The 12,458-nt window shown below is 42.5% G+C and overlaps 1 protein-coding gene and 1 pseudogene across 2 annotated transcripts in view; both read right to left on the reverse strand.

The window, feature by feature from the left end:
* Window positions 1–12,458, reverse strand: part of APH1B (aph-1 homolog B, gamma-secretase subunit) — a 79,080-nt gene that overhangs the window by 45,409 nt on the left and 21,213 nt on the right. For both annotated transcript variants that reach the window (XM_030317987.1, XM_030317986.1), the window contains exon 5: window positions 5,207–5,334. In XM_030317987.1, the coding sequence (XP_030173847.1) occupies window positions 5,207–5,334 (128 nt within the window). The remainder of the gene's footprint in view (window positions 1–5,206; window positions 5,335–12,458) is intronic.
* LOC115515835 lies at window positions 6,205–8,774 on the reverse strand (annotated as a pseudogene).

The raw sequence follows: 12,458 nt of genomic DNA on the forward strand, positions 1-12,458 counted from the left end.
AAAACAGTGTGGAGGTTCCTCAAAAAATTAAAAATAGATCTACCCTATGACGCAGCAATAGCACTGCTAGGAATTTACCCAAGGGATACAGGAGTGCTGACGCATAAGGGCACTTATACCCCAATGTTTATAGCAGCACTTTCAACAATAGCCAAATTATGGAAAGAGACTAAATGTCCATCAACTGATGAATGGATAAAGAAGATGTGGTTTTGGGCCACCTGGGTGGCTCAGTCGGTTGAGCGACTGACTTCGGCTCAGGTCATGCTCTCGCCGTCCATGAGTTCGAGCCCCACGTCGGGCTCTGTGCTGACAGCTCAGAGCCTGGAGCCCGTTTCAGATTCTGTCTCTCCCTCTCTCTCTGACCCTCCCCCGTTCATGCTCTGTCTCTCTCTGTCTCAAAAAAACAAATAAACGTTAAAAAAAATTAAAAAAAAAAAGAAGATGTGGTTTATATATATAATGGAACACTACTTGGCAATGAGAATGACTGAAATCTGGCCATTTGTAGCAACATGGATGGAACTGGAGAGTATTATGCTAAGTGAAGTAAGTCAGGCAGAGAAAGACAGATACCATATGTTTTCACTCATATCTGGATCCTGAGAAACTCAACAGAAGACCAGGGAGGAGGAGAAGGGAGGGTAAAAAAGTTACAGAGAGGGAAGGAGGCAAACCATAAGACACTCTTAAGTACTGAGAATAAACTGAAGGTTGATGGGGGTGGGAGGGGAGAGGAAAGTGAGTGATGGGCATTAAGGAGGGCACCTGTTGGGATGAGCACTGGGTATTGTATGGAAACCAATTTGAGAATAAATTTCATATAAAAAATTTAAAAAAAAAACAACTCTTACAACTCAAAAAAAAAAAAAAAGAATGATCCAAATGGCCAATAAATATATGAAGATCTGCTTAATCTCATTAATCATTAGTGAAATGCTAATTAAGACCATAATGTGATACCACCACATACCCAGGGGGATCAGTAACAAGACAGTGCCATACCAACCATTGGTGAGGAGGTGGAGGAACTGCCACTCACAAATTAATGGGAATGTAAGTCAATACAACGACTCTGAAAAGCTGAGTGGTATGAACAGCTGACATATGCACGCTCCATGATCAGCAATTCCGCTCCCAGGCATACATCCAAAAGAAATGTACACATATATTCAAAAGAGATATATTCTAGAATGCTCAAAGCATTATAATTAGTCACAAAAGTCAAAAACTAGAGATACCATTTCTGCAGTAGAATGGATAAATCATAGTACAGTCACAAAGTAGAATACTAGAGTGCAATAAATGAGCAATATATATAGATGAATCTCACAAAGGTAATGTTAAGCGAAAGAAGTCAGACACAAGAGTAAATACCGTATAGTTCTGTTTACATAAACTACCAAAAGGCAAGGCAAGCCATGGTGTTAGAAGTCAGGACCGTGGTAGGAGGCTCATGGGATCTGATGTTTTAGTTTTCATGTAGGTTCGAGTTACATAGGTTACAAGATGTACACTTTTGATCTGTATATGTTTCTGTGTGTGTGTTATTTTTCTAAGTAGGCTTCATGTCTAGCATGGAGCCCCACAGGGGGCTTAAACTCACAACCAGGAGATCAAGACCTGAGCAGGTATCAAGAGTCAGATGTTTAACCGACTGAGCCACCAAGCACTACCCCATTCCCCTCCCCCCTCTGCTATTCAGAGATAACTACTATTAAAATTTTGGTAGATAATCTTCCAAATTTCCCGAATTCTTTTTTATTTTAGTTTGTTTTCCTGGGTTCTCTTTAATCATTAAAGAGAATATCAACTATTCAATATTCTACAACATTTATAGGATCGAGGATACAAAGATTGACAAGGTAAGATCATCCCTGATGATCAAACTCTAGTTGGAGAGAGATATACAAAAACAATATTAAATAAGATGGTGAGGCCAAGATGGGAGAGCAGCACAGCACTCAAGTTCTCAGATTCTCTCATCCCTGAAATGCAGCTAGATCAGCACCACATTATTTTGCACATCTAGGAAATTGATCTGAGGATTAACACAACAATCTGCATAACTTGAACCACAGAACTTGGCAGGTACATGGTGCGGAGAGGTGAAGTGGGGGAGAGAGAGAGAAGCTGTGGAGTGTAGGGAGCTGTTTTTCAGAGAGAGGACAGAGAAAGGGGAGAAGCGTGCAGCACATCGTGAGAGTACAGGAAAAGCACTCCCTCGAAAGTAGCTGCAGACTCTTAAATACAGAGAACTGAGGATTGCTGGAGGGGTTTGGGATGGGGGGATGGGCTACATGGGCAAGGGGTATCAAGGAGGACACTTGCTGGGATGACCACTGGGTGTTGTATGTATCACTGGATTCTACTCCTGAAATCATTATTGCACTATATGCTAACTTGGATGTAAATTTTAAAAAATAATAATAAATGAACAAATAACTATATTAAATAAAACAGTGTTATCTGTGGATAAGTGTTATAACACAGCTATGAATAAGGGCCGGTGATCGTGCTCAGTCTGGAATATGCACCTTTTCCAGGGAGGCTTCACATGGAACGAGTACTTTTCCAAACTGACTTAGGTTAGGGGGAGACGCGTCACTGCAGATAAAACAGCATGGACAAGGCACACGTACTGGGAAGCCACAATGGATTAATTTAGATGGAGCATATGATGTGAACTGTGGGGAGCAGCAGGAGGTTAAGTTCTGTACCAGTAAGGCTGATAAGAGGCTTATGTCAAACAAAGAAGTCTGGGTTTTATTCCACAGGCATCTCCTACAGCTGATCATTCTCTCCTTAACACAGCTGGCTTCCAGGACATCTGGCTCCTGGTTTTCTTCCAACCTCACTAGTGGCTCTTTCTCAGTCTCTTTTGCTGGCACCTTCTCTTTCCCCAGTCTCAATGTGGGAGCGTCCCAGAGCTCAGTCTTTGGATTTCTGGCCTGGATTTCTCTCCCCAACTCCGTACTTTCTCATCCAACTGCCTAATGGATATTTTCACTAGGATGTCCAACAGGCACCTCTACTACGTTTATAATGTGTGCAGACGAACTCCTTGATCCACCCTCACAAGCTCCCCCATCCCAGCTGATGGTAACTCCATCCTTCTAATTGTCCAGGCCCAAACCTTGGAGACATCCTTGGCTCCTCTTCTTTCACTCTATACCTTACCCAATCTGTAAGGAAATACTGCTGGCTCTACTTTCAAAAATATATCCTCAATCTGATCATTTCTCATTATATCCACTGCTTTTTCACCCAAGTTATCACCATCCTTCTCCTGATGACTATAATCTTTCCCTGCTACAGTTCACTCCTAACATGGCCAAGTGATCTTTTAAAAATGTGAGTCAGACCATGGCCCTAACACCCTGCAACGACTCCCATTTCACTGACAGTAAATGTCAACATCTTGCATTATCTAGATGTGGTTCTCACTTCTAACCTCTACTTCCCTCCCCACCTTCAACTCCGTAACAATATCTGTTACCTTTACCCTAGCTCACTCTGTTCTGGCCACCCTCACTTCCAAAAATACGCCAAGCAATTTCTTTGATCTTAGACTTTGCTACTGGCTGTGCAGTCCAGGATGCTCTGACCAATCTACTTCACTTCTTTGCTCAAAGGTCACCTTCACAACGAAGCCTACTCTGACCACCTAATTAAAAAATTGGACATCCTCTGCCTCCCCACACTCTGGATTCCTTTTAACCCTGCTCTATTTCCATAGCACCTATCACGATAAAATTTCTTATTTATTATGCCTGCTGCTTGCTGCCTTTCTCTCACCTCTAAACTGTAAAAGCAGGGATCTTTGTTTTGTTTACTAAACTGTTTTGTTTACCTAAAACAGTGCCTGGAACATAGAAGGTACTCAGTAAATATTTGTCGAATGAATGAATTAGCCAAATGGATCCATGAAAAGGACATTTGTTTTTTCATTTAATTTTCTTTTCTGATTACAGAAGCGTACAGTGCAGAAAATTTGGAACATGCCAAAAACTATAAAGAAGAAAAGAATCCACTCAGAGATAAATACTATTAGTATTTTAATGCTCTTTCCAGTCTTTTTTTTCCATGAAGATTTGGCTTCACATAGTTGCCATCACACTAACTTTAGTATCCTGCACCGCTGAAAGGTTTTAGGAAGGGGAAGCAATAAGACTGCATTTTTATCTATCTATCTTTTAAGTAATCTCTATGCCTATAACTGGTGGCCTGAACTCACGACCCAGAGATCAAGAGTCACGTGCTTTAGCAACTAAGCCAGCCAGGCACCCCTGCAAGACTTCATTTTAGATGCATCAGAGGTCAAGGAGCCCAGTATGAGAAAACTTGATATAAATTCTAAGTGGATGGAGAAGAGAGAAACATGAGGTAGGACACCATCAGAAAGAACCCCTCTAATACTAAGAGATGAGAAATGATAAGGGTCTGGACAAGGCAGTGGTGGGGATAATTCTGATGTAAATACATGGCAAATTACCATGAAAGTCAAACCCAAACCATTAAATATTCTTAAGAAATATAGCTAGTCAAGCTTTCTTTTTAAATTTTAGTTATTTAGAAAATTGGCATAATAATTATAATTTCAGTGAGGAGGGAATAAAATGGGCACCCTTGTTATTTATCAGAGTGAGTAGAAATGGTACAATCCTTGTGGAGAGGACTTTACCAATTTATATCAAGGGCTTTAAAAATATTTGTACCATTTAATTTCATATTTTCATTCTATGAAACCTAAACATCATATTGAAAAAATTTCATGTACAAAGATGTTCAAGACAGCATTGTAAGAAACAAAATTTTGAAATAGATGTGATTAATCAGTTAAGCAAACTATAATATAATTCTATGTAATGATATAAGGCTATTAAAATGTATATATGAAAAGGATTTCTAATAACATGGTACTTATTTAAGATGTGTTACATAATGTAAGCCTAATGCAAGACTATTTCAGGCTTGACTATACTCATAAAAGAAACATACATAAAATAAAATCTTTAATGAAATCAACCAACAAATTAATAGTGGCTTTTTTCTGTAGGAATAGATGATTTATCTATCTATCTACCATTCACTCATTAAAGAGCTTCGTCTTCCCATGAGCATGTATTTCACTGAGAGTGGAATCTACCATATGTGGACTTATGATCCAAAAAATACTGTGAGCATGGTGACAATCAATACTCACCAGGGCTGACACCAGCAGATGGGTCAGAAGAACTACAAGAAGGGCAGACCACTTTTTCTTCTCACAGCCATCAAAAAATATGATGCCCCAGAACACGTGCAGCAATATGATAACCAGCGTCATGAAAGCTGAAAGACAGTTATCAATTAGTGTCCAGTCATACAGACACGGATGCCAAAGCCCAGTCACACTTGGTCATGATACAACAGGCTCTTGGGGTGCGGTACACCACCTTGAGAGTTTAACTACCACCTGCCAGAAGCAGGACTTTGACACACATTTGCTCAAATAGTAAACTGGAAAGCAACACTTTTTTTTTCTTTTAATGTTTATTTTTTGAGAGACAGAGGGAGAGAGAGAGAGAGAGAGAGAGAGAGCGAGCGAGCGTGAGGGGCAGAGAGAGAGGGTGTCACAGGTTCCGAAGCAGGCTCCAGGCTCTGAGGTGTCAACAAAGAGCTCAATGCAGGGCTCGAGCTCACGAACCCCAAGATCACGACCTCAGCCGAAGTTGGATGCTCAACCGACTGAGCCACCCAGGTGCCCCTGGAAAGCAACATTTCTGAAGGAGGCGCCAGGTCTGCAGTAGCTTCTCATGCAGAATGTGAACCTGTTAAACCTGTTAAACCTAAAGTCAGCTTGGACCTGGCTTTCAAGGACTATCTCTGAGGAACGCAATAAAACTAGTGTGGTATCTAATCAACTCTTTCCAAATTAGCCTTTTGCACCATCCTCAACTAAACGGAGTACATTCAGTTTACACAAGTCTCACTAAAGTGGAATTTCTCCTGTGTTCTTTCCTTTTTAAAAAGGCCAATGGAAGAATAAAAAAATTAAAAATTACAACAATTATCTAAGATTCTTCTTAGGCAACAAAAACTGAATTTGATCAGCATACCCAGATTTTTCTGTGGAAAAGAGTGTGTTTCCTGTGCCCTGAAAATATTATTTAAAATGAACCAATTCCGCATATTCTGAAAGGTTTTTTTGGGGGGAAGGGGGGGATTGGCAGAGCCATCTGAGGCTTTATTTGGGAAAAAACTCTTGAATTGGCTTTTAGCTGGGGACATGGGCAAGAGGGGGGTACCCAGGGTGGTGGACTCCCCCTAAGGGTAGGCCAAAGACTGAGGTGAGGCTTAGGTGGGCCTCTCATTCCCGACGCTCCCCTGCACGGCTCCTTCCCCCACAGGCTCTACGGCAGCCACGGGAGCAGGGAGGCTGGGAGGGACCACAGTGGTTGTTCGCTTGGACAGGACGTCAGACGACTGGGACACCAGCTTCCCATCACGGGTCTCGATCTTCTTCACCACCACAGCCTTGGAGGAGCTGACATGGCCAGAGGAAGCAGAGCTCTGGCCAGAGCTGAAGCCGGACTGGAAGGCATAGCTGACGCCAGGGCTCATGTGGCCCCTGTAGGCTGAGACCAGCCCAGCCAAGTAGCCGGTGGAGGTCTTAGTGTGGATGCTCATGTTCTGCATCCCAGACTCCAGCCTGCTTTCCTCGCCCTCCAGCAGCTTGCAGTAGGTGGTGATCTTGATGTCCAGGGCCAGCTTGATGTTCATGAGCTCCTGGTACTCCTGCAGCTACCGGGCCATGTCCTGCTTGGCTCACTGCAGAGCGGCCTCCAGCTCGGCCACTTTAGCATTGGCGTCCTTCACGGCCAGCTCCCCACGCTGCTTGGTATCAGCTATGGTGGCCTCCAGGGAAGCCCTCTGGTTTTTCAGGCCCTCAATCTCAGCCTGGCGTCAGTTAGTGTTCTGGTTCATCTTGGAAATCTCCGTCTTTGTGCGATGGAGGTCATCCCCATGCTTCCCGGCCAATGTCTGCAGTTGCTCGTACTTGATCTGGTACATGGTCTCAGCCTCAGCCTGGCTGCTGTTGGCGATCTCCTCATACTGGGCCTTGACCTTGGCAATGATGCCACCCAGATCCAGGGAGTGGCTGCTGCCCATGGACAGCACCACAGTCGTGTCAGAGATCTGGGCAGCAGCTCAGGGATCTCCTCTTCATACAGCTGCCTTAAGAAGTTGATCTCATCAGTCAGCCCTTCCAAGCGGGACTCCAGCTCCACCTAGTTCATGTAAGCTTCGTCCACATCCTTCTTGATGAGGACAGATTCATTCTCCATGTCTGCATGTTCTTTGATCTCCTCGTATTTTTTTTTTTTTAATTTTTTTTTTCAACGTTTATTTATTTGTGGGACAGAGAGAGACAGAGCATGAACGGGGGAGGGGCAGAGAGAGAGGGAGACACAGAATCGGAAACAGGCTCCAGGCTCCGAGCCATCAGCCCAGAGCCCGACGCGGGGCTCGAACTCACGGACCGCGAGATCGTGACCTGAGCTGAAGTCGGACGCTCAACCGACTGCGCCACCCAGGCGCCCCAGATCTCCTCGTATTTATTGAAGTCCTCCACCAGGCCCGGCATGTTGCCAAGCTCCACCTCCAGCTTCAGCTTCTCCTGGCCTAGGGTTTCCAGCTGCCGCCGAAGGTTGTCGATGTAACTCTCGAACGTGTTGTCCATGTTGCTGCGAGAGGTTTTCTGCTCCCGCAAGAGGTTCCACTTGGTCTCCAGAATTTTGTTCTGCTGCTCCAGATGCCACACCTTGTCGATGAAGGAGGCAAACCTGTTGTTGAGGGTCTTGATCTCCTTCCCCTGGCTGCGCGTGGCCTGGATGTTGGGGTCCACCTCCAGCTTAAGAGGGCTCAGCAGGCTCTGGTTCACTGAGACAGCCGTGATGCCCCCCATACTCCCGGGCCTGCCGTAGCCCCCAACTACACTCATGCTGCTGCCCAGGCCACGCTGGAAGCTGCTGCCACTTTCCACCCAGGACAGGGCAGAGCTGATGCGGGAGCCAGGCGCGTGAGTGAAGGAGAGGCTGCTGAAAGCCCGGGGGCCAGAGGAGGACACCTTGTAGGACTTCTGGGTCACCCTGATAGACATGGTGGAGGCCAGTGTGGAAGTTGGAGTGGAGGCAAGTAGGCTGAACCTGCCTGAGGTTCGAGAAGGAGCCAAGAAGCTGCTTCTAGGGTCTATTCTGAAAGTTTTAATATGAAGAAAAAAAAGCATATCGATTTCCCCTTTCAGCCACATAATAAGATACCATTAACACCCACCAGTCTGGCAAAAATTCGAGTCTGACAATTCGCTTTCACATTGCTGATAGGAAAACAATCTAGCATTACCTAGTAAAATTGAAAGTATGTACTCTCTATTTCACTCCAACAACTCCACAGTTAGATATATACTCTGAAGCAGTTAGTTCTTGGATCAATAGATCATTAGTATCTGAGACGTTGTTAGAAATGCACATTCTTGGGACTTACCCCAGACTTCCTGAATCAAAGAGCCTTGCAACCTGTGTTTAAACAGCCCTTCAGGTGGTTCTGATGTATGCTCAAATGTGAGAACCACTACCCTGGAAAACTCTAATATATGTGCACCAAGTGACATATACAAGAATATTTATACTATCATTGTTTATATTAACAAAAAAATTTCCATCATTATCAGAATGGATAAACTGTGGTGTATTCACACAATGGAATACTATATGCTCTATAATATAAATGATCTCAATAATATAATGCTAGTGGGGACAAAAGTATATTGTGGGACACCAACCACTATTTATACAAAGTTAAAAACATCCAAAAACTATATGAAAAGGACAAAACTGTTATACATTAAAAGGATATAATTGTTGTGATTAGAAGAAGGCAAGTTTTGATTTTTTTTTAATGTTTGTTTACTTTACAGAGAGGGAGAGAGACAGAGCGTGAGCAGGGGAGGGGCAGAGAGAGAGTGAGAGATCCAAAGTAGGCTCCAGGCTCTGAGCTGTCTGCATAGAGCCTGACGCAGGGATTGAACCCACAAGCTGTGAGATCACAACCTGAGCCTAAGTCGGGAGCTTAACCAAGTGAGCCATCTAGGCTCCCCTAGAAGGCAAGTTTTTACATATAATGACATCATTTAGTGAAATGATGACAAATACTTTAAAGTAGAGGAGGAGTTTTAAAATATGTACCTTTGGGATGATGGCAACATTTCACCACATCCAAATCTTACTTTTACTTAAGATCTAGCTTGATGCCATCTCCTTGGTGAATTCTTTAGGACACCTAATCTTCATTTTTAAAAAACACTGAGCACACATTTACTGAGCACCTGGATAGTCTGGCCTAAAGATTCTGTATAGGAGCTCAGGAGTCACACAATCCTGAGATGGAATGCGAGCTCCACAATATGGCTTTGGCCAGATTATCTAACCTCCCTCCCCTTCTGTTTCATTTCAGAAATGCGGCCAATAATACCTCATAGGGCTGTTCCAGGGAAGAACAGTGCTTTAATATAAACCACAGCTTTTCAATAAATGATACTACGATCTGCTATCGTCTCCAGGTTCAAAGATGAGTAGGGCAGAGCCTTTAATGAGTTGTAATGTCATGTGGGAAAGAAAGCGAGGCAAAGCAGCAAGCGGTTACCACATTTATCCAAGTTTCCTAGGTACTGGGCTATGTTTTAAAATGCACTCTTCTTCACTCTTGGACATTTATTTCTTCCTCTGACCTGATATTACTTTTACATTTGTCTTCTTCCTCCCCATACTTATTCAATGTCCATTATGGGCAGGCACTGTTCCAGGCACTGGGGCTATCAAGGTGCACAAAACACAATCCCATGGGACTCTGCCTCATCCTTTCAGTTTCCTGTTTTATTAACAGTATCCAAAGGGGACCTCTCGGACATTTGTGAAAACACTGCATATTCTTACCTGACTGCTTATTTACTCGGCTGGCATTCATTTCTGGCTGGCTTCCATGTCATCACAAGCCTTTCCTATTACAATGTGCTCTTTAGAATACTGCGATTCATTGTTTATTCCCTCTGCAACTGGTTAGAGGTCCAAGAGAAATGGAGACCTGAGAATCCTGCCATGTACATGTAGCTAGAGGTACATACATACTATGTTGATACTTGTCTCTAGTAAACAGAATTCCAACTAGAGGATTTGCTATTCTAGGATATTATCTTTTCATTAGTAAAACTTGCTCATTTCATGTTCCTAACTATAAAATTCAACAATTCCTTCAGTGAATCTAACCCTAAGTGTGCTTTGTTCTAATATTCTTAAAAATAGAAAAAAAACTTCTCTAACTTAATCATATAAATTTCACAACTTCTTTATAATACAGACTGATAAAAGAAAGTTCTATAATTTCTAGTGTTTTGGAACATTAATCAGAAACCTGATTAACATTCTAACAAATTTTGTACATCTGTTTGTGAAACTGTAGCTGCTAGTTTGATAATGGACTTCCTCTTCCAAATATCTTTTAAGTCAAATTCCCTTGGTAAAGAATGTTTTAATCTAACCCATTTTTAAGCAAAATGTTTCACTGTTATCTTTAAGAGGCCACATTTACTATTTGGCTCTTTTGTTCTTCCTGAATATACTCTAAATGTTTCAGCACACAGATTCACAAATATCCTCATTTTCATGGTTGTCCCTCTCTCCCTTATTCCTGGTATCTACTTTTCTGTCCCTGCAAAGATAGCAGCTTAAAATAGCGACTGATTCTAATACTAGATCCTACCAGCACAGACACTGCTATCATCTGGCTTCCCTCGACAACTTCAGAGTATCTCCAACTATGCCAGAGAGAGCCAAAGGCTGCTGCTGGGTGGTGGCAGCAACATGCAGAGGAGGACTTAGCAAAGCCAAGGGTTAGCCTCAACTGCCTAGAGACAGAATGTAGTTACTAATGAGCTTCTGGCTTCCTTCTCCAAGTAAGAAAAGAGTCTGGCGTGTCAAGGTTCTGTGAAGTGAGGGACTGTTCTCCATCCCTCTTGGTTACAGAAACTCTCTGCATTCTTGAGCGATCTCCATTGACCTAGCCAAAGTAGAAGTCAAGCCACAGAACTAAATATTTTTGAAAATGCTTTTCCTGTAAGAGTGATTTAACTTAAAATTTAGCTTTAAAAAACATGACATTCCTGTGACCTAATTACTATAATATAGAAACATATACATTGCTGATCAAATAACATTCTCCAAGATTTAAAAAAGGCATATTGAAAACTATCTTATATTACATAGCAATAAGAAAGGGGTAGTACTATCCCTTAATACCAGACAGATCATAAAGAGATGTCCTGAAAGCAATCTGAATTAACTACTGGTGTTTAAACAGCATTTATCATTTCATATTTACGAAAATGCTTCTGAAATATTCTCATGAACTGAACAGACTGTCAAAGATATGATTTTGTTTAAAGTCTCCCTAACAAATGTTAAAAAATGATGAAATCCTCTCCAGATTAGTTCATCAGAGTGGGGAGTCAGCATTGGGAAACTTCTTAGACGTTTTATGAACTAATCTCTGTGCAATGAAAAAGTAAATCCCACAGGGTCCACTTCAAATCCAGTCTAGAAGTTTACTTCATTAAAGCAGTCACGGTGGGAAAGTTTCTTCTCCAACTGAACCCAAATCTGCCTTCTAACTCAGTGATTCACAAGTGAGGCAATTTTGCCCCCAGAGAGCATTTGTCAATATCCGTAGACATTTTTGGGTGCCACAACTGAGGATGGGGTACTTTTGGCATTTAGTAGACAGAGGCCAGGGATGCTGTTGAACACCCTACAATACACAAGACAGCCCTCCATCTCCCGCTAACAAAGAATTATTTGAGCCCAAATGTCAATAGTGCCATTGAGAAACTCTGCTCCAAACGCTGCTTGTTGATCCTAGGAAGGCTTTTTGAAGAAAAATGAGTCAACTCTTTTATTTCCCATATGTAGCACACTTAAAAAAAACTGAAACTCTATTACTCAGCTATTGTCACAAAAATGCTGGATAACTATGCCAAAAGTTATTGGCTACAGCTGCCACTGGGAGCATGAGTGGCCTAAGGCAGTGTTCATGGGAACCTACGGTACAACTCCCTAATGGGAAACCCATCCTCTGGCAGTGGGCCGGGAGTGTGGGTTCTCTGGATTCTACTGCTTTGTATTAATGCTGTGTTGGCTTTACGACATTAACTAGGGCCTTTCCATGTTTGTCTCTGGCCTGGAATAGTTTCAGCATCATCAGATTTACCTTTTTTTTTTTTTTAATTGTTTATTTATTTATTTATTTATTTTGAGAGAGACAGAGAGTGAGCAAGCAGGGAAAGGGCAGAGAATGAGACAGAATCCCAAGCAGACTCCACACTGTCAGCGCAGAGCCCAACATAGGGTTTGAGCTCACAAACC

Source organism: Lynx canadensis, chromosome B3 (assembly GCF_007474595.2).
Source record: "Lynx canadensis isolate LIC74 chromosome B3, mLynCan4.pri.v2, whole genome shotgun sequence".
NCBI lineage: Eukaryota > Metazoa > Chordata > Mammalia > Carnivora > Felidae > Lynx > Lynx canadensis.